The 27,718-nt window shown below is 42.3% G+C and overlaps 1 protein-coding gene across 3 annotated transcripts in view; it reads left to right on the top strand.

Annotated features, from left to right (window-relative positions):
- Positions 1–27,043, top strand: part of LOC111975535 (guanine nucleotide-binding protein subunit alpha-11) — a 118,274-nt gene extending 91,231 nt beyond the window's left edge. For 2 of the 3 annotated variants that reach the window (XM_024003857.3, XM_024003860.3), the window contains 6 exons: positions 12,818–12,906; positions 15,444–15,507; positions 16,668–16,712; positions 20,938–21,000; positions 21,398–21,472; positions 22,370–27,043. In XM_024003857.3, coding sequence (XP_023859625.1) covers positions 12,818–12,906; positions 15,444–15,507; positions 16,668–16,712; positions 20,938–21,000; positions 21,398–21,472; positions 22,370–22,597 — 564 coding nt within the window. In that variant the 3' untranslated portion in view covers positions 22,598–27,043. The remainder of the gene's footprint in view (positions 1–12,817; positions 12,907–15,443; positions 15,508–16,667; positions 16,713–20,937; positions 21,001–21,397; positions 21,473–22,369) is intronic. The other variant, XM_024003858.3, reaches the window with a different exon arrangement.
- The last annotated feature ends 675 nt before the right edge of the window (positions 27,044–27,718 follow it).

Below are 27,718 nucleotides of genomic sequence, written 5' to 3'. Positions count from 1 at the left end.
TACAGTTGAAATCGGAAGTTTACATACACCTTAGCCAAATACATTTAAACTCAGTTTTTCACAATTCCTGACATTTAATCCTAGTAAAATTCCCTGTCTTAGGTCAGTTAGGATCACCACTTTATTTAAAAAATGTGAAATGTCAGAATAATAGTAGAGAATGATTTATTTCAGCTTTTATTTCTTTCATCACATTCCCAGTGGGTCAGAAGTTTACATACACTCAATTAGTATTTGTAGCATTGTCTTTCAATTGTTTAACTTGGGTCAAACGTTACGGGTAGCCTTCCACAAGCTTCCCACAATAATTTGGGTGAATTCTGGCACATTCCTCCTGACAGAGCTGGTGTAATGGAGTCAGGTTTCTAGGCCTCCTTGCTTGCACACGCTTTTTCAGTTCTTCCCACAATTTTCTATGATATTTAGGTCAGGGCTTTGTGATGGCCACTCCAATACCTTGACTTTGTTGTCCTTAAGCCATTTTGCAACAACTTCGGAAGTATGCTTGGGGTCATTGTCCATTTGGAAGACTCATTTGCGACCAAGCTTTAACTTCCTGACTGATGTCTTGAGATGTTGCTTCAATATATCCACATAATTTTTCTGCCTCATGATGCCATCTATTTTGTGAAGTGCATCAGTCCCTCCTGCAGCAAAGCACCCCCACAACATGATGCTGCCACCCCCGTGCTTCACGGTTGGATGGTGTTCTTCGGCTTACAAACATCCCCCTTTTTCATCCAGGTTTCTGTGGCTAGGTGCAGACCTAACATAATCGCAACGTGTGCTTTCTCCGTAAAGCCTTTTTTGGGGGAATCTGTGACACAGCGGTGGCATTAAGAAGTTTATCTTTATTCGTTGTTTTAAAACACTTGTATCGTTTATCAATGTTTATGATGAGTATTTCTGTAATTTGATGTGGCTCTCTGCACTTTCACCGGATGTTTGTTTGAGACAGTGCATTTCTGACCATGGAAAAATGGCTGTATGGTTTTCTGTGACTAGGTGCTGACGTAACATAATCGCATGGTGTGCTTTCGCAGTAAAGCCTTTTTGAAATCGGACACTGTGGAGTGTCCACAGCCATTTTTCCAGCCAAAGAGAGGAGTCACAAAAAGCAGAAATAGAGAGAAAATGAATCACTAACCTTTGATGATCTTCATCAGATGACACTCATAGGACTTCATGTATGTTTTGTTCCGATAAAGTTCATATTTATATCTAAAAAAAACTCAGTTTACATTGGCGCGTTATGTTCAGTAATGTTTTGCTTCCAAAACATCCGGTGATTTTGCAGAGAGCCACATCAATTTACAGAAATACTCATTATAAATGTTGATGAAAATACAAGTGTTATACATGGAATTAAAGATATACTTCTCCTTAATGCAACCGCTGTCAGATTTCAAAAAGCTTTACGGAAAAAGCACACCATGCAATAATCTGAGTACAGCGCTCAGGCACCAAAACAAGCCATACAGATACCTGCCATGTTGTGGAGTCAAGAAGTCAGAAATAGCATTTATAAATATTCACTTACCTTTGATGATCTTCATCGGAATGCACTCCCAGGAATCCCAGTTCCACAATAAATGTTTGTTTTGTTCGATAAAGTCCATTTATGTCCAAATACCTAGTATTTGTTTACTAATACCTTGTTTAGTTCACAAATTCAAGAGGCGCAGGCACTTAGTCCAGACAAAGTCAAAAACGTTATATTACAGTTCGTAGAAACATGTCAAACGATCTATAGAATCAATCTTTAGGATGTTTTTAACATAAATCTTCAATAATGTTTCAACCGGACAATTCCTTTGTCTCTAGAAATGGAAAGGAACAGAGCTCACTCTCACGGGCGCGTGCCTGACTTAGCTCATAGCATTCTGCCAGACACCTGACTCAAACAGCTCTTATTCGCTCCCCCTTCAGTAGAAGCCTGAAACAAGGTTCTAAAGACTGTTGACATCTAACGGGCGTCCGCAGAGCACGAGTGTCCAGCTGCCCCGACACCAGGGGCACCATGGCACTCCCACCAGGATTGGGGGAGAAACACTGCAGAGAAGTCTACTCCTGCACTTGCTACTTTTTGCTGTTTACTTGTTCACGTTGGCACTATGCACAGTGACCTTGTTGGGTTTCAAGTCTTTGCCTTAGGAAGTGCAATCAAACCAAATTTTACACTGTATATTGGATAGGCAAAGACTTGAAAACCTACAAACCTCAGATTTCCCACTTCCTGGTTGAAATTTTTTTCTCAGGTTTTTCTGACATATGAGTTCTGTTATAACTTCAGAGTGTTTTCTATCCAAATATACTAATAATATGCATATCTTAGCTTCTGGGCCTGAGTAGCAGGCAGTTTACTCTGGGCACCTTATTCATCCAAGCTACTCAATACTGCCCCCCCAGTCATAAGAAGTTAACAAGGATTACAAACCCAATCCTATGTTTCTGCTCAGCAGATCAGACCACAAAGGCAGGAGAGTGCGATTACTCTGTGGGAGCGGCTATGCTTCACGCATGCACACACAGGCGCACACACACCGACAATAACACCGGGTATCATCAGAAAACATCCTCCTCAGTGTAAATCCTGCCTGAGGGGAACAGCAGTGTGGGGATTGCATTTCCTGGAGCTCCAGCTCCCTGTTTACATCGCCACTGGAGAGAGAGCGTGAGAGGGCAAGCGAGAGAGGGGTTTGTTCTGAATCCCCACATTCAGGGTGGAACCAAACCAGCAGGGAATCTCTCAAATGGGTAATTAGAGGGAAAAGGAAATATGATACACAACGCAAATCTGTATTAGAACTTCATATGGATTCATGAACATTAAACCTGCACACAAACCTACACTAAAACACAAAACAAACTACAATGAAACAGTACCTTTTACCTACCTATGATGAACGCATATAGGAACAACATCGCACACAGACCTACATAACAAAGAATATATCTGTAGGTGCTACAAAGCAAACATTGGTGTCATATGAAACTTTACTGCTTGTTCTAATATTTAGTAGTATTTTGCTTTAAAATACCAATTCTTTAATTTATGAATATAGAAAAATATACAACTTATGATTTGGCAAATGTTTTATATTGTTAAACAAAAATATAAAACGCAACATGCTGTAATTGCAACGATTTTACTGAGTTACAGTTCATAAGGAAAGCAGTAAATTTAAATAAAATGCATTAATCTATGCATTTCACATGACTGAATACAGATATGCCAGGCCCAGCCAAATAGAAGGAGTTTTCCCCCTACAAACAGGCCTTATTAGAGACATAAATACTCCTCAGTTCCATCAGCTGTCCGGGTGGCTGGTCTCAGACGATACTGCAGGTGAAAAAGATGGATGTGGAGGTCATGGGCAGGCGTGGTTACACGTGGTCTGCGGTTGTGAGGCCGGTTGGACGTATTGCCATTTTCTCTAAAATGATGTTGGAGGCGGCTTATGGTAGAGAACTTAACATTAAATTATCTGGCAACATCTCTGGTGGACATTCCTGCAGTCAACATGCAAATTGCATGTTTAGATTGAGAAAAATTAAAGGAAGAATTTCACTTCTCATTGACTTCTCAAACCCCATTCTAGTCTGTTTTCCCGGAAGTCTTGAGATGTTGCGCCTCTGGGTTTAGAAACTCTGTGGTGCAGGGCTGTGATTGGTTACATTGCCTACTACGCTAATTTCTCAGTATAAAATGACCATTAATTTAACTAGCAGAGATCCCACTCTGGAACTTTGATATGGGGCAGTTGGTAGCCTAGTGATTAGAGCGTTGGGCCAGTAACCGAAAGGTTCCTAGATCAAATCCCCGAGCTGACAAGGTAAAAATCGTTCTGCCCCTGAACAAGGCAGTTAACCCACTGTTCCTAGGCCGTCATTGTAAATAAGAATTTGTCCTTAACTGACTTGCCTAGTTAAAAAAATTTTTTTTAAATGTGCCCGTAGAGTGAGTATATATAAAAATTGCCAAATCATAATTTATCTTCATAAATTAATACCACTCATATTTCAGAGCAAGCGGTATAGCTTCATATGACACTAATTTTTGCTTTGTAGCACCTCTATAACATTATGTCTTAAAGGGTAAGGCTGTCCCATGTAGCTCAGCTGGTAGAGCATAGTGCTTCCAATGCCAGGGTTGGAGGTTTGATTCCCACAGGGGACCAGAATGAAGAAAAAAGTATGAAAATGTATGCACTCAGTACTGGTCATTCTGGATAAGAGAGCCTGCTAAATTTCTAAAATATAAAGGCCAGAATGTGATAAATATGCAAACCCAATTATGCTTTTAGATACAAATATATGTCAACAATCCTTCCTCTAAAAGACCATTCTATGAATTAAATGTTGGTTTCATGAGGAATCACCCTGATATGCTTATAGAGCCACTGTACCCAGTGAGCAGAGAGACAGAGGTCTGACTGGCTCAGGGCCAGGCCAACCCATGCATGTTAGGGGCTGAGGAATTGGATTGTCTCTTCAGCATTGGACTGGGCTTTAGATACAGCAACAGGGAGCCTAATCCTGTTTGGGCCAGGAATTTGATTTTGATTTTTATCTCCATGGACCAGGCCGGGCTTACCCCCATTCCTGAGATGCGGTTATCCCCCACCCTGAGCCCAGCTGATTTGACCTTGTTAAGACGCTTTAAAGGGGATTATTCTACTTTTATCACTTCTAGTGAAGTGCACTCGCAAACATAGACTGCAAGGCAGGCCAAGCATGGCAGTCAAAACACACACACACACAATGCATGGACAAGGAGGGCATACCAGCACACACACAAAAACCAATGGGAGGGCACACACACATTAGGGTTGAATAACGGGAACCCGGTGTACCTCTTTCCTCCAGCATCTTCACAAGGTCCTTTGCTGCTGTTCTGGGATTGATTTGCACTTTTCGCACCAAAGTACGTTCATCTCTAGGAGACAGAACACGTCTTCTTCCTGAGCAGTATTACGTTTTTTTTAATGAGGTCTTGGCTGATTTCTTTTGATTTTCCCATGATGTCAAGCAAAGAGGCACTGATTTTGAAGGTATGCCTTGAAATATATCCACAGGTACACCTCCAATTGACTCAAAATATGTCAGTTAGCCCATCAGAAGCTTCCAAAGCCATGATATCATTTTCTGGAATTTTGTTTAAAGGCACAGTCAACTTAGTGTATGTAAACTTCTGACCCACTGGAATAGTATACAGTGAATTATAAGTGAAATAATCTGTCTGTAAACATTTGTTGGAAAAAATTACTTGTCATGCACAAAGCAGATGTCCTAACCGACTTGCCAAAACTATAGTTTGTTAACAAGAAATTTGTGGAGTGGTTGAAAAACTAGTTTTAATGACTCCAACCTAAGTGTATGTAAACTTCTGACTTCAACTGTATGTACAGTACCAGTCAAAAGTTTGGACACCTACTCATTCAAGGGTTTGTCGTTATTTTTACTGTTTTCTACATTGTAGAATAATGGTGAAGACATCACAACTATGAAATAACACATATGGAATCATGTAGTAACCAAAAAAGTGTTAACTCAAATATAAAATGATTTGCTTTCTTCAACGTAGCCACCTTTTGCCCTTATGACAGCGTTGCACACTCTTGGCATTCTCTCAACCAGCTTCACCTGGAATGCTTTTCCAACAGTCTTGAAGGAGTTCCCACATGCTGAGCACTTGTTGGCTGCTTTTCCTTCACTCTGCGGTCCAACTCATCCCAAACCATCTCAATTGGGTTGAGGTTGGGTGATTGTGGAGACCAGGTCATCTGATGCAGCACCGCATCACTCTCGCTTCTTGGTTCAATAGCCCTTACGCGGCCTGGAGGTGTATTGGGTCATTGTCCTGTTTAAAGCAAATGATACTCCCACTAAGTACAAACCAGATGAGATGGCCTATCGCTGCAGAATGCTGTGGTAGCCATGCTGGTTAGGTGTGTCTTGAATTCTAAATAAATCATTGACCGTGTCACCAGCAAAGCGCCCCACACCATCACACCACCTCCATGCTTCACAGTGGGAACCACACATGCAGAGATCATCCATTCTCCTACTCTGCGTCTCACAAAGACACGGCAGTTGGAACCAAAAATCTCACATTTGGACTCATCAGAGCAAATTTCCACTGGTCTAATGTCCATTGCTCGTGTTCCTTGGCCCAAGCAAGTCTCTTCTTATTATTGGTGTCCTTTAGTAGCCTGATTCACACAGTCTTCTCTGAACAGTGGATGTTGAGATGTGTCTGTTACTTGAACTCTGTGAAGCATTTATTTTGGATGCAATTTCTGAGGCTGGGAACTAATGAACATATCCTCTGCAGAGGTAACTCTTCCTTTCCTGTGGCGGTCCTCATGAGAGCCAGTTCCATCATAGCGCGAATTTTTTTTGCGACTGCATTTGAAGAAACTTTAAAACTTCTTAATTTTCTGTATTGACTGACCTTCATGTCTTAAAGTGATGATGGACTGTCATCTCTCTTTGCTTATTTGAGCTGTTCTTGCCATAATATGGACTTGGTCTTTTACCAAATAGGGCTATCTTCTGTATACCACCCCTACCTTGTCACAACACAACTGATTGGCTCAAACACATTAAGAAGGAAAGAAATTCCCCAAATGAACTTTTAACAAGGCACACCTGTTAATTGAAATGCATTCCAGGTGACTACCTCATGATGCTGGTTGAGAGAATGCCGAGCGCGTACTTTGAAGATTCTCAAATATAACATATTTTTTGATTTGTTTATCACTTTTTTTTTGGTTACTACATGATTCCATATGTGTTATTTTGTAGTTTTGATGTCTTACCTATTCTACAGTGACAAAAATAGTAAAAATAAAGAAAAACCCTGGAATGAGTAGGTTTGTCCAAACTTTTGACTGGTACTGTATGTGTGTATGCATGTTTCATTCCAAGGACTAGGTGTTATCTTCACAGGCAGCAGAGCATCTTTATGGAGGCTTATGTCCTCTCTCTGGATCGAGACGTGCTTACCTCACACACTTGGGCCAATACATACACACGCGCGGGTGCACGCATTTTACACCCGCGCAGAGCAGGCACCTTTTTTTCGTCACGCCAGATGGCATGTGTCACCGTATTACGGCAGTATTTCATTAACATTATGTGCGTCCATCTGTTGTGTGCTTGGAAGGTCCCACAGAGCTTTTTCTTTTTGGTCACTTTACAGCACTACACCACCAACAGTAGGCTCAGCCATACTGCATGTTTATATAGCCTAGAGTACTTCAAAGGTTGCATGTGGGTGAGGTTAAAGGTCAGAGGCCTGCATATGTGGGGCGCTCGTGCATAGATTATCCATTATATTTACCAGATACTCAAGTGGCCGCTCTAACAATTAGAGCCTTCAACTGCCTTCAAAGATGGAAGGCAGTTGGGAGGAGGTGAGATCAGGTGGGACCATTCTAGCCAATTAGAGGGCAGATACGCATGTGAACAACTGATATAATGTTTTGTTTTATTTCAAAGTTGCCAGGCTGTGACGTGTTCCTCTTGTCAGTGCACTCGTAACAACCTAAGCATTACAAAACGTATATTCGATCAAATAAGCCTCATGTAGAAAATAAGCCATTACATGTTTTGTTGACCAAATTCCACACACTCATTTGGCCATACAAAAACTCCTGGCTTAGTGAAAAAGTTTTTTTTTAAATGCTAATACACGCCACCTGCTGGAAAGACCGAAGACGGGGCCTCTCGCTTCGGCACTTCTTCATTGGCTCGAGGCAAAAGTTGCTCCTTACCATAGATCTAGGATCGGATTACCCTACCTCAAACCCTAACATTAACCCTTAGGGGATAAAAAAAAATATCTGACCCTGTATCTGTGGTTAAAGGGCAACTTCTACCTACTCCGGGTTGGAGCTGTGTTCGGAGTGAGGCTGATAGACTACTGTGTGGGAGGAACTTATGGGAAGAAACACTGGGGGCCCTCACTCCCTCTTACTTTCTCTCTCGTTCCCTTTCTCTCTCTCTCTCTCTCTCTCTCTCTCTCTCTGCACTGGAAAGCTCCACCTGAGGCTATTGACTCAAAGAACCTTTGGTATTTTAAATGTTTGCATACTGTGCTAAACACAGAGGCAACCAGATCACCCCTCCCCAGTACCCCCCACAAAAAAAAACTGTCTGGGGGCTACCTGCAGAGCCAGGCTGACTTCAGTGGTGCTGCAGGGCTGGGGCGGGAAGAGCAGCGAACAACCAGCTAGTGTTTTGTCCCTAAGTGCCTTTTGTTGACACTGGCTTTGTCTTGTGTAGGCAATATAGCTGCTATTTGCTCTGTCTTTGCCACGGTTGGCTGGATGGATAGATAATGTTAAAGGTTAGAGCGCTTGGAACTTGAAGTCTGTCGGATAGGCATGTGTAGAGATTTTGCTTAGTTGATAATGATAATGGATTAGGCCTACTTATATCTAGCAGTTTTCACTTGGTCGCCAAGTGTTTTGATTTGTAAGTAAGGGAATGTGTAGCTTAGCATTTAGCCTAACTTTGTCTCCTGATTGTTAGAATACTGGCTATCAAAAGTCAGGAAATCTTTAAGTTATGGAAACATTTGGCAAACCCTCATGTATCAGTCTGTCAGATCTGGAACCGGCCATGTCCTTTTAGGAAAAGGTGTCTACTATTAGACTACCACCTATCATCACAGTATCTACAGGCAGCCAGAGTGTGCCGTCCATAAAAATCTATATCTTCAGTTTTTTTGAACACATTTCTCAGAACCTTTGAAGATCCATAATTTTTAGTGCCTATGTTGCATTATTGAAATCAGAGGGGACATTAATTTGTATTTTGAAATGTTCTAAGCGTTGTCCAAAATCCCAATGGAGTGAGATTTTAAGGAAATTCCCGTAATGTCCTGATGGCATAGCAACTGCTCCATTTGGCTGTTGCTCAGCACTCACAAGACAGTTGCCTGCCCTGCACAGACAGCTGATAACCATATTACAAGATTTTGCCGATGAACGGTGGCGTGTATTCATGAATGCCAAATATTTGACCAATAAAAAAATCACCTCTTCATCATTTTCTGTCCATTCGCAAGTGACTGAATCTCACCGGAGAAATCATCCAACCGAGGGAAACAGCGCCCCTCTCCCAGTATGTGTAGCCCATGTATCTGATGCTGTCTGGACCAAAAGAGTATGGCATGTTGCGGCCGTAGCATGTTGAGCTTAGCATCAAGCTTGCTAAATCGTCCCTTTCCTAAGCCATGGATGGGGATTTGAACTTGTGGTTTTGACTTAATTCTCTATACAGGCCAATATTATGATGGTGATTCTGATCTAACCATAAGTTAATACTTTTGTATATCTCGTGTATGTGGACACCCCTTCAAATTAGTGGATTTGGCTATTTCAGCCACACCCGTTGCTGACAGGTGTATCAAATCGAGCACACAGCCATGCAATCTCCATCGACAAACATTGGCTGTAGAATAGCCTTACATTTTACATTTAAGTCATTTAGCAGACGCTCTTATCCAGAGCGACTTACAAATTGGAAAATTCATACATATTCATCCTGGTCCCCACATGGGAATTGAACCCACAACCCTGGCGTTGCAAGCGCCATGCTCTACCAACTGAGCCACATGGGACTACTGAAGAGCTCAGTGACTTTCAACGTCCAAGTCAGTTTGTCAAATGTCTGCCCTGCTAGAGCTGCCCCAGTCAACTGTAAGTGCTGTTACTGTGAAGTGGAAACAAGTAGGAGCAACAATGGCTCAACCGCGAAGTGGTAGGCCACATACGCTCACAGTACGGGACCGCCGAAGCGCGTAGCGCGTAAAAATAGTCTGTTCTCATTTGGAACTCGGTAGTGAGTGTTGCAAACTGCCTCTGCACGCAAAGACAGCACAAGAACGTTTGGTGTAGGAGGGATAATGGTCTGGGGCTGTTTTTCATGGTTCGGGCTAGGCCCCGTAGTTCCAGTGAAGGGAAATCTTAGCGCTATAGCATACTATGACATTCTAGACTATTCTGTGCTTCCAGCTTTGTGGCAACAGTTTGGGGAAGGCCCTTGCCTGTTTCAGCATAAAGCCCTCGTGCACAAATTGAGGTCCATACAGAAATGGTTTGTCAAGATCGGTGTGGAAGAACCTGACTGGCCTGCACAGAGTCCTGACCTCAAACCCATCGAATACCTTTTGGTTGAATTGTAATGCCGACTGCGAGCCACGACTAATCGCCCAACATCAGTGCCTGACCTCACTAATGCCCTTGTGGCTGAATGGAAGCAAGTCCCTGCGTCAATGTTCCAACATCTCGTGGAAAGCCTTCCCAGAAGAGTGTAGGCTGTTATAGCAGAAAAGGGGGGGACCAACTCCAAAATAATGCTCATGATTTTGGAATGAGATGTTCGAAGAGCAGGTGTCCACATACTTTTTGGTCATGTAGTGCATGTAGTGCCACTGGCCTCAGATGATTTGAAGTTCAATCTGTAGCCTAGCCTTTTTAGGCTCACGTTAACTAGCTAGCTAACTTAGCTGGGTCATTGTTGCCCAAGCAAGGAAGCTAAGCAAGCAAGTACTTTAGCTAGGTAGCCTATGACAACAAAAAACATACTATATGACAGAGCCATAGACCGTTTTGCCAACATGAAAGAGAGGATGACGGCATTGCCGTTCAACTAGTCTACAAGTAGGGTGAGTTAAAAAAAAAAAAATTTTGCTTGCACGCACACAGAAATAAGTACAATGGATAGCCACATGATATTTAGCAACAGTGATTTGACAAAATAGATTTGATGTCCTTTAAGTTTGTTTTCAGTGTATTAAACTAAGCATATAGCCTTGATTTGACGTTTTAAATGTTTCAGTTGAAATGGTTCTGAAATAGCGGCGGAAGTGCTCCTGGTGTCTGTGCTGACTTGTGTTGTGTAGTCTGTGGTTCTAAAATCAGTAGTTTAGTAAACTGTCACACATTAACGAACTTGACCATGTTGCAGGTCATAACTGTTTGTTACATGCAATAATTGCTTTGTGTACTTCACCAGACAGGTGTTGCTCTTTGGGTTTTGTGATGAAACAAATGTATATTTAGTTGAATTTATTCCGCCACTGACTGTATTTTTGTTGTCATGGCCTTATCGTATATAACGCTGGCGTATGAATGAATGGGTTATAGAGCAAACAACGCAATTATCACAACGAAGGCTGTAATAGGGATTTTTTTACATCGAGACTTCCGGGGACGCTTGCAAAGCTGACCAGACTGGGGTTTGAGAAGTGAACAATTATTTGTTAGTTAACTTTCTTGAACGGTAAAGGCACAACCTGGATTAGAGCCAATGTCTGAACATGTGAGTACTCCAACCTCCTGAAAGTGACAAACTGACACGTTGTAAGTGTTTCTGCACATGAGCTTAGCTAGCCAATGTCACAATGATTGGGGATTTCTATCATACTGTACTGTTTTTGGCTTCATCATTCACTGACACGTTGGCATTGGAGGTAAAGTAGTGATTGCGCCGTGGCAATGGTTACAACTGGAGTGAGTCAACGGGAGTGGGGAAATTACCATTTTGTATAGGTTTTTGATTAAACTATATTAGACCTACAGTTATTTTAAATGAAATGCTACACACATTTAAGAGATTTCCCACTTGACCCATTATGCTGTCAGCTGAAAAATAACAAGATTTTGTTCCTATTTGGATTTAAAGCTGCAGTGAGTTTGGCACAAAGACACAACTAGTCCATCTACCACCACTACTGCTTGTAAAGTAATGTGACTATAATGACAATCGGGTTGGAACCGGTTTAGGGGACGGAACCGAAAACCGGAAAATAACTAAATTGAGGAACATAATCAGAACCGGGAACCAAAGTGATCTATACTGTTATTTTAAAAGCATGGGAACCGCTTGATAACATTATTTTAACGTTCAAGGCATTTTTATTTCAGTCCCACAAAAAAACGCAACAAAGCGCCTATGCAAAGACCTCACTCTGTAACTCAAACTTATTCTAGTGTGCCTGCCAGCTGAACATTTTTGCTAGTGTGTGTATGCAACCTGCCCCTCCCCTTCCAAAGCACAGGTGACTGTAGCCTACTAGCTATGTTTCAAGCGTGATTCAGAAATTAGGGAGAGATTTTAATTACAGAAGAATGGATTAACTTTTTCAATGCTAGTTAAGGATACTATAGTTATCATGTTTCACATCAGATTTATTAACTACAAAAAGGTACGACGTAGTTTTAATTCTGTTGCCGCTCTGCACACAACCTTTTTAGCTAGCTATCTAACGTTAGCTCTGGTCTAATGTTAAGCCAACTGTCGGAAGTTCAGACATTCAAAGTTCCTCCATAGAATGTGCTCCTCTGTAGGTATAATTCTGTAGGCCAAATTCAGATAATGCATGTCATTAACAAGATGCCTATCGCTTCAAGTCAAGCCGCCTCCACCCTCTCTTGCTCACTCCCGCCCACATAATGGCAGTCGCATCTCGTGCCCTACACCTGTCTGTCCATCACGCATATAAACAACTAGGCTATAGCTTGCCGGCTCCATAGCAAGCTGCTCTATCCGCACTGATTGGAAAAGTAATTTTAATTTAAAAAAGGAACATTATAAACCGGTACTTTTTGTTTGGAAGCTGTTCAGAACATATTTTGCAGGTTGGAACAGTATTTTTTTTWAATTCCATTCAGAATGAAACGATTGTAAAATAATTTCGGTTCCAACCCTGATAACAATACAACACTCAGTCCTACTGGTGTGAGCCAGGCCAGATCTGTCTGATTTCACTGACATGTTTGATGGTGTTTCTGTGTCTCAGGCTTCATCGCAGCAGCTGAAATTCACGACCTCTGACTCGTGTGACCGAATCAAGGATGAGTTCCAGTTCCTCCAAGCACAATACCACAGGTACGATTTTTAACACTTATCACACTCACACCCTCCAACCACAGCTTATCAGAGGAACTAGTATATTTGGTTAAACGGTAACTCCTCCAACTTTCAACATCAGTTTCATTATCTCCAGTACAATACCAGTGTTAACATATGTATTAAAAAAATGGCACATTTCTAAATTTTGTAGGAAAAAATAAAACGTTCTGCCTGATGACATCAAAAGTTAAAACATTTTAATAACAGTGAATTTCAAACACTGAGATTTGCGGTGATGTGGGGAGTAAGAAAATACCCTCCCTTGGGCTAGAAACTTGAAGGGTTTGAAAATCATTTTTTTAAACTTTAATCCTACCCTGTGATGTCACAGAGAAGTATTTTTTTAGGACCTTTTCTTTACAGCCACAGATCATAGAAATACTCTGTTTTCACTCTGGTTTGGTGCTGGAGATGATGAATGAGGTTGAAAAATGGCGGAATTGTCCTTTACGATACTAAAACTGCTCTTTGTGAATCACTTTATTAAGCATAACCATATTATATTTGTTGGTGAGAGTACAGATTAGAGCACTTGAATTCTACTCTTAGGTCATTGCCATAAGCGTGTAGTGTGCACCACATGCTTCTTTTATCAAAATCACAAGGGCATAACCTACATGATTAGAATACCAAATAATTCACAGCAAGACAAACACATTTTTTGTTCTAATGGTCTTCTGCTGCATATTTTTTAGGAGCAGATCAATAGATGTGTGTGTCACTTCCATTTGGAAGCCGAGTCTACAACTCTGTTCTTTCATGCAATAGAAAGCAGTGTTATGATGTACCACTATAGCCACAACCCAACAAGATTGGCAATTGCTAGATGGTATCAGGTAATTAGTTTTACCTGGATTGAGATGTCCCAGAGTGTACAGTGTTTTGCTGTTTAATTCATGACTTAAATGGAGTTCATGGACCAAGGAAGGTTTCTTCTTTATTGATTTCTAGCCTTTGAAGAAGCAGCTGCACTGCTCCGACTGCATCTGGTTCCCCCTCTTTACCTGTGGTATAGGAACTAGAGTGTGTATTGGCTAAGGTTCTTTCCTCCCTGTTTCATTGAGCTTCATCAGAGGAGAGCAAGATAAAAGCCTATGTTCTTTCGTTGTGTGAAATTCCTGTCTGTCTGATCATCAGTCTGTTCCTATAGCATGAACACCTCAGTGCCTGGGCTTTGGTGTGTAATTCCCCTGACAACCCCCCACCCCCCCGTTTAACCCCCTTCAGAGGCAGACAGAAGCAGTTGAAAAGAATACCTGTTCTCTACGCCGAATTCGTAGCATGCATATGCGCCGCCTATTGACTTGAGCTGAAGCGCCATAGACAAGGCTTTGTAGAACGCTGCGTTCAGCACTTTTAAAGGGAAATGTTCTGCAGGCGGTCTCCTGAGCATAGTAGTGAGCATTGTAACTGTCGCTCCCCCCCCTCCTTCACATGCATAAATAGTTCAGGGAATACATAAATCAAAATAAAGATGACAGCAGGAGCGATTTAGAGGCGGAAGGAGCGGCAATAAAACTCTATCAAAGTGTCGTTTGAGAGCGTCTCTCTGGACCCCTGGGCCGCCTCCACCAATCACAGGCGCACAAAGACAATCCCAATAGGGTCTCAGGTAGGGTGAGAGCAGGGGATGCTGGTCGTCATGACAACCAACCTCTGTGGCTGCTGTTGGATTTTTTTTTTTTTTGAAGGGAAAAGCGATTTGGCTAAGTGGAGGCTGCAGGCGAAAGAGGAGTAGAGATGGAGGGCCGGAGGGAGAGAGCTGTCTGAATGAAATGCGCCCCCTGAGCACTTGTTTGGTCAGGGAATCTGAGGACTGCTCTTGAATTGTAATGAGGTGGTTTATTCTTTAACCTTTTCACTTTGGGCTGGGTTAACAGCGCCACTTTTATGATTCCATTTGCATCCACTATTTTTCCATGTAAGTGACAGAATCAGTGGTGGCTATGAGCAGCAGTTTCCCATTTAGGACCAATGATGAGAATAGCCACAGCTAATGCTCTGCCTAATTGAGCCGTCATTCACAGTGACACTGACGGCACAGATCCAGATCCCAAAGACTATCTTAATGTAAATACACCATTATAAACCCTTGTCTGATGTAAACTCTTCTCCCTCTGTATCATTATTAATCAGAATGCTTTCCAGGGGGGACGTCAACACCGGAACCATTCTAATATGGTAGCCAAGTTTGTGACTTGGCCTCCTTTGTCCTGTCACCTCCTGTGACATCTGCAGCGAGCACACTGACATGATTACGGCTAATGGCTGTCTGCGACGCGTCAGAGCTGCACATTCACCAACCAGCCACTATTTATAGGCAGGACATTTAAAGCAATCTGGGTGTATATATTGGCCTTTTATTGGGGTATATTTGGGATCCTTTGATGGATTGACACCATGTTAGATCTGCTGAGGGAAGGATGAAATAATTTCCTGGCTCTCTGAAGAGATATGATGGATGCTTCCTGTAGACTAAAAAGATGTTCTGTTTTTCTCTCCTTTTTCTGCAGTTTGAAACTAGAGTGTGACAAGCTGGCAAGTGAGAAGTCTGAGATGCAGCGTCATTATATCATGGTGAGAGTCTGTGTGTGTTTCTGTGCTGTGTGTGCGTGAGTGAGTGACCCTGCTCTGTCAGTCTGCCCCAGGGCCCGCTAGCCCAGTCACATGGAATCACATTCATACCAACTACTGTACAGGCAGGGGGATGTTAAACACTGCAATGATATGATATCTCAACAAAACATACTTTCACCTTTTTATTATGGGATAGTTTTGAATTTGGCACTCTTTTAGTCTTGCAACTACAACATATAGCAGTATTGCAGCGATGTTGAGCATATGATTTCTCTCTCTTTTTGTCATGTCTCTACTCTATTTTACCCCCTCCTCCTGTGTAGCCCTGTTCCCATCTATTTCTCTCTCTTCGCCTTTTCTCCTGCCTCTCCCTCCTCTCTGTGTATTTCTATGTCGTTGTTCTCTCTCTCCTCCCTTTTATGATTCCTCCTCATCTCATCTGTGGTCTTTTTGTCTCTGATGTCGTTATGTCATCCTCCCCCTCTTCCCTACATCCTCCCCCCGACACATACTCTCCACCTCTCGCTAATCTCATTGTCTCTTGCCAGGCCTGTGTAGCTGTCTGATATTCTGTCTCTAATTGATCCGTTGACTGGCTTAATCTCATCTAATCTGTGCAGCGCTGCACTCGTATCCATCAGCAGGTCAGTGTGTGTGGAGCTTCAGCCCAGCCTGCCCCCCCTCCCCTAATTGCCTATCGGGTTCCCCCGCTTCGCCGCCTGCTAACGCAAGCACCTCCATTTCCCCAGCACCATAATTGCTTTAGGGACATGCCGTTTGGGGTGGAAGGCTTGCTCTCCTCTCTCGTGTGTGTGTATGTGTGTTTGTTTTAGAGCGTTGGAGCCCATGCCTTCACAGACCGAGAGGGTGATTTAACAGGGCAAATGCTGAGCCACTGGCCCGCTCATTAACACAGAACACACACACCATCCCTTCTCACAGCGACACACAGAAGGACACCTATAACAGGATGTGTGTAAAGGGTTCGACCTGATGTAATGACATGATACATGACACCCAGGAGATGGCTGCTGTAGACTGCTCTGTGGGACAGTCAGAAATGCATATAGACAATCTGTCTACAGGACATAATGTCATTTCCCTCCTTCCATTATTATACTGTATATATAATAACGCCTCTTCTTCCTTCTACTTTACAGTACTATGAGATGTCCTATGGGCTGAACATCGAAATGCACAAGCAGGTAAGTCTCTCGTGCTACGTTAATAGGAACCCCTCCTTCAGCAGTGATATCTGAGAGAGGAATCTGTTCTTCTCCTTGTGTGTGCCGAGTAGTCGGACAAAACAAGAATCGTAATGGATATGGACAATTTCCGGACTACGGTTATGATCCGAGTATTTTTTTATTTTATTATCCGTGATCGGGGAAAGAAAGTTATTTTTGGGTGCCAGCACGCATCTTTCTCATGTCAATCAGTCATGTGTGAGGTTCTAGGTGGTCTAAATGACTCAACTGGCTGTAAAGAGAAGGGTGGGCTGTATGTTGATCCTGCTGCCATGATTGGATAGAGGAAAGCTGTATTTTTCCATCCACTTGCTTCAGAATTTCACCCGATCAGTTTTCGGTCTGATGATTTAGATTTCTGCTGCCTGTTACTATGATAAATCACATGGCGAGGATTAGAGGTCGACCGATTAATGGGAATGGCCGATTAATTAGGGCTGATTTCAAGTTTTCATAACAATCGGAAATCGGTAATTTTGGATGCCGTTTTTATTTTTTTATATATATATTCTTATTTTCAATGACGGCCTAGGAACGGTGGGTTAAAATCACTACACAGAAGTATATATTTTTAAACCTGCATATTTAGCTAAAAGAAATCCAGGTTAGCAGGCAATATTAACCAGGTGAAATTGTGTCACTTCTCTTGCGTTCATTGCACGCAGAGTCAGGGTATATGCAACAGTTTGGGCCGCCTGGCTCATTGCGAACTAATTTGCCAGAATTTTACGTAATTATGACATAACATTGAAGGTTGTGCAATGTAACAGGAATATTTAGACTTATGGATGCCACCCGTTAGATAAAATACGGAACGGTTCCGTATTTCACTGAAATAATTCATGTTTTGTTTTCGAGATGATAGTTTCCGGATTCGACCATATTAATGACCTACGGCTCGTATTTCTGTGTTATTATGTTATAATTAAGTCTATGATTTGATAGAGCAGTCTGACTGAGCGATGGTGGGCACCAGCAGGCTTGTAAGCATTCATTCAAACAGCACTTTCGTGCGTTTTGCCAGCAGCTCTGCTGTTTATGAATTCAAGCTTATCAACTCCCGAGATTAGGCTGGTGTAACCGATGTGAAATGGCTAGCTAGTTAGCGGGGTGCGCGCTAATAGCGTTTCAAACGTCACTCGCTCTGAGACTTGGAGTAGTTGTTCCCCTTGCTCTGCATGGGTAACGCTGCTTCGAGGGTGGCTGTTGTCGATGTGTTCCTGGTTCGAGCCCAGGTAGCGGCGAGGAGAGGGATGGAAGCTATACTGTTACACTGGCAATAATAAAGTGCCTATAAGAACATCCAATAGTCAAAGGTATATGAAATACAAATCGTACAGAGAGAAATAGCCCTATAATTCCTATAATAACTACAACCTAAAACTTCTTACCTGGGAATATTGAAGACTCATGTTAAAAGGAACCACCAGCTTTCATATGTTCTCATGTTCTGAGCAAGGAACTTAAACGTTAGCTTTCTTACATGGCACATATTGCACTTTTACTTTCTTCTCCAACACTTTGCATTATTTAAACTAAATTGAACATGTTTCATTATTTATTTGAGGCTAAATTGATTTTATTGATGTATTATATTAAGTTAAAATAAGTGTTCATTCAGTAGTGTTGTAATTGTCATTATTACAAAACAACAAAAAAACGTCTGATTAATCGGTATCGGCTTTTTTTGGTCCTCCAATAATCGGTATCGGTATCGGCGTTGAAAAATCATAATCGGTCGACCTCTAGCGAGGATGTTTGCTATCAATGTGCGTAATATCTAACAAGCGGGGCAAGCGTAGGAGAAAAAATATGAACCGCTGCTGCGCATTCTGAGTGACAGACAGCAAACGTGGGTGCCCGCTGCAAGTTGAGGACACACACACCCCTCTGTTCACTGCTCTTAATCTGCAGCTTTTTTGCAGTGAGAATGTGCAGGGAGGTGTTTTGCCAACGTCTACCGATCACTAATATCATCCGATCCGACTATCAACTGTCAACTTGCGGATACGAGTACGACCATGTCGGCACACCCCTACTTCCCATCATGCTGCCTGTAGACAGACGGACAGTGAATCATCTCTCTGTGGCATCGATGAGAAAGCATCATTACTCACAGAGGGCTTGTTCTAATGGAAGGAGCAGTACAGTACTGCACAGGTTAAAGCTCTAATCTAGGTATATTCCTACATGATCAGTGGAAGAGTAGCGTACTACTGTCTAAGGGGCTCATCTGGTGCCCAGTGCCCATTGATCAGGGGGTGTGGGGAGTAATTTATGGGCAGGCCGCTGGGGTAGAGCGATGTGCCTCTGTGGACCTGGACTTATCTGCGACCTCGTCTGGCGATCGCGGCCACCCTAAAAGATTGACGGTTCCTCCCTGATAGCCACACCAGCAGCACGGAACACGCAGTGAAAAATAGCGTCACAAACACGCTCGCTTGCACACACACACACACACACACACACACACACACACACACACAAGTGCATACACAGCCTCCACTCTGCCTCATGAGTACAATTCATCACCCCTACTCCTTTATTTGACGGGGATGAAATATTTAGAAATTCAGAGGCGAGAAAGCGCGAGGGGAGCTACGTGTGTGTATCCCCACTTATGTTTGCCTATGTGTGTGTATCCGCATTTTTGTTAGCCCGTTTGTGTGTGTGTGTGTGTGAGTACGTGCTTTGTGTGCCTTTGTGTGTGAGAGTGGGTGCAGATGAACTGCGGCAGCATTAGAGTTGAAATTGAAGGGGGTGTGTAGAACTGAATGTCGAGGAGAATTCACATCTGGGTTTTGTGTTCAGCCTGCTCTCTTCCTCCTCCCACTCTCCCTCGCTTTCTCTCTCTCCTCCTGAGCATTCTGTTCTCTCCAGCTGAGGGGCTCCAGACAGTTTAGTCTGGGATTGTGCCAGGGAGATATTGAAAAGAGGTTATTCGTGTTGTTTCTTCTTTCTCTCTGCTTTTTATTTATTTATTTAAAAAATAAATAAAAATGTTCTTGCCAGTTGCGAGGCCTCTCTCCGGTTAGCCTAGATGAATTGTGCTCCCGCCTGACAAAACATTTGGCATTTCCTCTTATTTTTGTGTGTGTGATGTGATCTTGTGTGTGTGCGTATAGAAAGAAGAGTGGAGAGACAAAATACATTTTTAGAGGAGAGAGCAAGAGATGTCGGTGTGCATGATAGTGATAAGAGTGTAATGGTGCATGGTAAATGAGTGTGATGAGGTCTCTTCTCCGATATCACGCTGAATTAGAAAGTAACACAATTAACACTGTGTTGCATATCTGAGTTGGTTATAATAATCACTGCCCGAACATGATGTAATATGTACAGATGTGTGATCTTAATTTGACCTACATTGTCACAGCAAAAGAATCCTGCATGTTGCTTGATCGGTGGTTAGGCTATTAGCTGGCCAAAAGTTGGTTACTTGAAAAGTGCAATACTGTTAATATAACTGTGGGTTTTCAGTGAATTTTATGTACACTACCGTTCAAACCAGTTTGCGCTGTTCTGTGAAGGGAGTAGTCCACAGCGTTGTATGAGATCTTCAGTTTCATGGCAATTTCTCGTATGCAATAGCCTTCATTTCTCAGAACAAGAATAGACTGACGAGTTTCAGAAGAAAGTTATTTGTTTCTGGCCATTTGGAGCCTGTAATCGAACCCACAAATGCTGATGCTCCAGATACTCAACTAGTCTAAAGAAGGCCTGTTTTATTGCTTCTTTAATCAGGACAACAGTTTTCAGCTGTGCAAACATAATTGCAAAAGGGTTTTCTAATGATCAATTAGCCTTTTAAAATTATAAACTTGGATTAGCTAACACTGTGCCATTGGAACACAGGAGTGATGGTTGCTGATAATGGGCCTATGTAGATATTCCATAAATATCAGCCGTTTCCCGCTACAATTGTAATTTACAACATTAACAATGTCTACACTGTATTTCTGATCAATTTAATGTAATTTTTAAGGACATAAAATGTAGCTTTTCTTTCAAAAACGTTTCTAAGTGACCCCAAACTTTTGAACGGTAGTGTAAATCGGTGCAGGAAAATTCTCAGCAACAAAAGAGTGATCAAATTAAGGTCCTACATTCTGTATATTTGTTTGTGTTGTGAGACTGAGGGGTGTTAAATGAAGCTAAGGGCTGATATGTTTTTTCTCCTCAGGCTGAAATTGTGAAGAGATTAAACGGGATTTGTGCCCAGGTCCTCCCTTATCTGTCCCAGGAGGTAAGACCACCCTCTAACCCCTGACCCTTTACCCCTAACCCCAACCCCACATTGCGACCTTAGCCTGGAATGAGATCATTCTCATTTGACCGCTCCTCCTCCCTCCCTCCCTGTAATATATTTTTCTCTGTCCTCCCTCCATTCATCATTGAGAGCCCTGTAATCAAAGGGGCCAGTGCGCTCTGCTGTGATCCAGATAAGATGTGCTCATTTATGTCCATGACAAGATGACCCTGACCCTTTCCAACATGGGAGTAGATCATTGATTCTCCATCAGAGCCCTGTGTTCTGTTAGTGGTAGCTGGCTGAATAACTGAATGGGTGAGGAGCACAGGGTCAGTGTTGGTAGTGTTGATCCATCTACCCCCCCCCCCCTGTGTGTGTGTTTATCCCCCAGCACCAGCAGCAGGTCCTGGGGGCCATCGAGAGGGCCAAGCAGGTCACCCCTCCAGAGATGAACTCCATCATCCGGGTAGGCTGCTCCCTCCAGCCCCTCCTCTGTGGGGTTACTGCTACTATTTCACTGTCTTTTATGATGCATCTGCTGTTCTGGGGTTTCCTTCAGCTTTGTCTGGTGTTTTTAGGTATTGAAGATGATGATAAACGATCTTTGTGTGTATATTACACTGAGTGTACAAAACATTACGAACACCTTCCTAATATTGAGTTGCACCCCCTTTTACCCTCAGAACAGCCTCAATTTGTCAGGTTGTGGACTCTACAAGGTGTCAAAAGCTTGTGTCAAGTTGTCTGGATGGGCTTTTGATGGGGGACCATTCTTGATACAGAGATGACTGTTCAGTGTGAAAAACCAAACAGCATTGTAGTTCTTGACACATTTAAACCGGTGCACCTACTACCATACTCCGTTCAAAGACACTTCAGTAATTTGACCCTGTGAATGGTATACATACACAATCCATGTCTCAATTGTCTCAAGGCTTAAACATTCTTATTTAACCTGTCTCCTCCCCTTCATCTACACTGATTGAAGTGATTTTAACAGGTGACATCAATAAGGGATCATAGCGTTCACCTGGATTCACCTGATCAGTCGGTCATGGAAAGAGCAGGTTTTCCTAATGTTGTACACTCGGTGTATGTATATGTCACATGCGGCCGGTGGTACCTTAATTGTGGAGGACATGCTCTTAGTAATGGCTGTAACAGAATACATGTGTTTGATGCCATTCCAGCCATTGTTATGAGCCGTCCTCCCCTCAGCAGCCTCCTGTGGTTTATGTATAATGTGTGTCTACATATATGTTTATCGTATACCCTCAGTGTATGTGCATATGTGTGCGTGTGAGAGCCATATGCACCCATCTGTACCTCCCCTGTGTTTGAGCTGTGTGTTTGTTGTCCGCAGCAGCAGCTCCAGGCTCACCAGCTGTCCCAGCTCCAGGGTCTGGCCCTGCCCATGACCCCCATGCCCCTGGGCCTGAGCCAGTCCACCCTGCCGGCCGTCACCTCCTCCTCAGGCCTCTTCTCCCTCTCTTCCATCCTTGCCTCGCAGGCCCAGCTGGCCAAGGAAGAGAAGGCGTCCCGTGAGGGAGCCGACAACCACCGTGAGGAGGACGGGGACAAGTCCGACTAGAGCTCCCTCTCTTTCTCCCTCCACCGCATATCAGCAGCATCGGAGGGCTGTGGTCCTGTATACCTGCTATGTATCCATGCCAGCCTTCCTCCTCTCCCCTACGTCCTTCTCCCTAATCGTCCTACTTATATTTGCCATGCTTGGTTTTTAATTCTACTCTATTTTTCTCTCGCTCTCTCGTCCTATCTGATGCTTTTGCCGTCATTCCAACTGTGTACAGTGTTGAGATTTTTTTTTCTTTTTTTACAATTTCATCAGATATTGCTTGATTTCTTTTTGTTAATTGTGTATTCTTGTCACGGACCACCAACTGTCCCTTTTCCTTCCATTCTGACCACATTTTCACTCTTTACTCTCCCTCTTTTAAAGGAGGAGTTTCCTTTTTTACAACCAAATCTCTGTTTTTGATGTAAATAGCATGTTGTATAAGGGTCCAGACACCTTTTTTGTGATTTCAAATGTTTTTGAGAAAGAAAACTTTTAGTGTAGTGATGCCGGTCTTTAGATGTTGTACACATGAAATTGTCATTCCAAACTTTATCCTCAACGTTATATTCCATTTTGTTGCGACTCAAGCTATATCTCTCCGTCCATTCTACATGTAACTGCCAAAAGAAAGGAAACACTTGATTAAATGAGGGATACAAAGTGTTTTGAAAGCATGAGGTGCTTCCACACAGGAAGTTCCAGACACTTGTAGAATCTATGCCAAGGCGCATTGAGGCTGTTCTGGCGACCATGGTGGCCCAATGCCCTATTAAGACGCTTTGTGTTGGGTGTTTTTCTTATTTTGGCAGTTACATGCAGCAAGCTACACGGAAAATGGAACAGCTGGATAGGGGAAACTACTTGAGTCGCCAAAAGGGAATATAACATTCTGGATAAAGTTCGGAATGACACAATTTCATGTGTACAGCATCTAAAGCCCTGCATCACTACTACGAGCTTTGCTGTTTCTACAAATACATATTTGGGTGTTTTTGGAACCTTTGTTCGTGTTTTTTGGGGGCCCCATACTACACGACGAGGACAAAGAATTGATGTGCTGTTTGGGTTAAGTTTCTCAAACTTGAAATCACAAAAGATTCTGGACTGTACTATAACATGCCATTTACATCAATAATAGACATTTGGTTGTAAAAAAAAAAAAGAAAAGAAAAAAGGGAAACTTCTCCTTTAATCACTCTCTCCTCCCCTCCATTTTGCTAATTTGTGTTCTTTCTCTCTCTCATAAGTGGATATTTGTTTGCACGCCACCGTCGCTGAGCGGCTCCTTCCTCCCTTTTTAACCAGGGCCCATCTGGGACCCTGAATGTCACACAGTATAATTGGAATAACAAACCAGAAGAGATCCAACAGACAGGCTCGCGTTACACAGCTCTCTAGCCTCTGTTGTGTCAACTTGATTCGATCGGTTGGTGTACACGACTTTGTTGCTTGCTTACGATGAGCTACATCTTAGATGAGCTACATCGAAACCGGTCTATGGACGTCTGAATCCTAACTTGAAAATCCTGCGTTGATAGTTGGGTGCACTTCGATTTTCAGGTTAGTAATCGCCCCCAAGTTGAAGGAGGGTAGTTGAAAGACGTCAGTCTTCTTGGGGAATAGTGTAACTAGGTAATTCCAGTCCCTGATGGCTATAGTTGGGAAAGAAGCATTCCTGTCTTAATGCCATGTAAAGCTGTGCTCTTACGTAGTCAAACTCTAGTGCTGCTTTTAGTCGTTTTAAGAAAGTAGGACGTATTGAAAAAAAGACCTCTCGATAAGTAGAGAGATGTATAATAAAAATTGTATATGGGAAACGAAAAACACCTTAGAGCTACTTTCATGCTGTTTCTCTTCAAGTCTGTGCTATCAGTCCTCCAACAAATCCACCCCCTATGACAAATTCCCCAAAGAACCCGGTCTAACCCACTGAGCTGCTTTAGACATATCCACACACAGCAGCTTCCATGAAAGGCATGCTATCAGTACTATAACAACAGTCCGAATGTCCAGATCGCAGCGATGATAACATTGTGGAAAGTAGAAAAGACCTGCAGATCTTTTTTTCTACTTTCTGTAAAGTGCACTAATATTATGTTTTGGCGGTGATGCAGTAGAGGAGAGTAGTTGCCTCCAACACTAGAGGGCAGTAAGTGTTATAGAAAGCAGCTCTGACGTCCATTGAGTCACCTCTTTGAACAGGAGTCCTCCGGTCTATTTTAGGAAACGGGTTGACATCTCTGTCAACCCCTATTGTTAGGCAGCGGCATTGAACATATTATGCAAAATGTCCACTCAGCCCCGACTATCTTTTTACTCAAAGATGAATCTCTGTATAAGAAAAAATGATACATGATTGAGCTTTCTCTTGTATACAATACATTAACAGCACTCGCATATTTTGATCTATTGTCCATGGCCAATGAATAGTTAGCGTAATGTTTTTGAGCTGTTCTTTGAGTACATAAAGCACAAATAGCCACTGTTTAATGTGCATTTACAAAAATATATTTTTCCCACAACCTATTGAACCTACATGTTTCTCACAACCTATTGGAGAAACAGAGCGAGAAACGACAGCTTGATACGATATTACCTGGACCCGTGAGTGGGCTGTAGGCGAGAACTGAAGCTGTACCTGGGCTTGAAGAAATAATGATATGAATATGATGATCTCCTCTGATTCCCAGGATCCTTCAATTCAAAGTCCCATTAACCAGCTCTGCAAACGTTATGACAATACGTTCGGTAATCACCGAAATATGGCACTCCATTTAGTATGATATGTTACGTTTCGTATGCATTAATTTGTGGATGTCCATCATCCATTTTGTATGGTATGATAGGTTACAAATTGCAAATGTTTTGTTAAGAATTCAATTTGTTGTTGCTAAGGTTGGCTAGGTGGCTAACGTTATCTAGTCTAGTGGTTAAGGTTGGGAGTTGCGTTAAAGGCTTAAGGATGGGGGAAGTGTTATCTCGCATGCTAAGTAGCTAAAAAGTAGTTGCTAAAGTTGTCTGTGATGAGATTCGAACGCGTTATCTTTTTGTTTGTTAGATGTTCGCGTTATACTCCCACCCCAACCAACCACCCACCCTCCTTCCTTTTGGCTTAAGTAACATTGTTTTATGTAACCATACCAAACGTAACATCATACTAATTTGAGTGTCCTGGATTTATGTTTACTATGTTACGTCTAGTCTGAGACGGGCTGTTTTTGGAAGTACATACTGTGTGTAAATGCAGTAATGACAATAGTTGCTCCGCTAAACTCCATATTTTGGTGAGTTCCGAACATATGTTTTACAACGTTTGCAGAGCTGGTTAATGGGACTTTGAGTTGAAGAATCCTGGGCGTCGCAGGCAATGTCGTCATATTCATCATCTCCCAGGTACTGGTTCGGGCTAGAACTAAGGTCTAGAACCTTGGGTTGAATGTCCAGGCAGCCCTAGAGCTATGGGGAATATAGAAGATGTGTGTGATGGTGACTGTGGTGGTTTTACTGTAAGATTCATTGGGAGGTAATTGGTGTTATTGTCTGACCATTGTTTTGATCCCAGCCTGTGATACAGCATGTGATGTACTGTATGTTTTTGTATTTCCCTTATATTAATAGACATTCTCCGTTCTGTTTTTGGTGGGTTACACTGTGAGGGTATATAGATTTGTGTAAATTTCCTAGATAACTCTGAGATGATTCCATAGCCGTATGTGAATGCATTCATAAACCTCTGTAATATTAGATTTGAACGTTGGTCAGTCAGTGGTGAACCTGGGATTGACGTGTGGCTCTCCAAGCTTGTGAGCACAACTTACTCCTATGGACTTAAACAGTAGTGATATGCAACGAGTGTGAGTAGCTAGATGCACACAAACGCATGTCTCTTGGGGAACTATATTCCTTTCTATTAGCGAAGAAATGTTTAAAAAAAAATTGGTACACATTCTCTGTGATCAATGCACTTGTTTGAATATTATCGCTATAAAATAGAATGAGAGTAAAAAGCTGTTAAATTCTGATACAAATGAACTATGTATTTGTTTAGTAGGTGGGGACCAGTTTATGTATACAGTTATACATATAAAGCTTTACGTGTATATGGCTGCATCTTCTGTCTGTCCTGGATGGTTCCTGTGCTATGTCCTACAGTACTGATGTGACACTAGAGGAACTGCAGTACTTTGACCTATACCTGACCCAATCGCTTGCCCTTTCCCCAAAGCGTGAAGCATTGTAAGCATTTTGAGCTTTGTAAAGGTCATTTTTTAAATACTTATTTTGTGTATAATGTAAAACCTAAAGTGTGTACTTTGGCAACAAAAAAAAGTGTCATGAAATCATAGCTTCATTTAAACAAGGTGAAATATAAAAYGTAACACATTTACTATACATAACTGAAATGTTCTGCAGTAAGGAAGTACTTATGGTGCCTTACAAATAAAGTCAATCAAATCAGCCGTGCGTGTTTGTCATTATGTATCTACTACTCCAAGAGGCCATGGTGAAAATGCAGTGGAGCTCTAGTATATTTTCATTATTTCAGTATTACTGCTAGATGAAGTATGACATTCACAAGACTAATACTCTGCCTATTGATGTACAGTAGCATTTAAATAGTCTCATATGGACATTGTCAATGCCTGGGGAGCTTTGAGGTCCTTGTAGTTCATTGTAACTCCACAAGGCGGAAGTGTTGATTTAAAAACATCCTGTCTCATTTCTTCTCTGGGCTGAATAATGCTCTGAGGTATTCCTCCATGTACTCTGGCACAGAGGCATGGAATATTTGAAGAATGGGTTGTCTGCTCCGTGGGGTTCCTGATTTAGGTTTAGAAATTCTCCACCACGTGTTCTGTTTTATTATAACATTGGAGACATTGAGACATGACCCAGTTGGTACCTCCGCAAAACCCTTGTGTAGATATTCCATCTATCAATCAAATGCATAACTTGTCATCACATTCAGTTATTTCTCATTACACACAGATATGCAGTGTTATGCATACACAGACAGTTACACACCCTCTTCCTATTGGTTATTTTGTGTGTGTGGTTCCAGCCCTCTTCCTCCTCTCCTTCCTGCTCTGCTCTCTCACCCCATGGACTCCTCTGGATCTGAGCCCAGCGTTT

This window comes from Salvelinus sp. IW2-2015, linkage group LG16 (assembly GCF_002910315.2).
Source record: "Salvelinus sp. IW2-2015 linkage group LG16, ASM291031v2, whole genome shotgun sequence".
Lineage (NCBI taxonomy): Eukaryota > Metazoa > Chordata > Actinopteri > Salmoniformes > Salmonidae > Salvelinus > Salvelinus sp. IW2-2015.
Note: the sequence above shows the minus strand (reverse complement) of the source record. Positions and strands in the feature narration are given on the sequence as shown.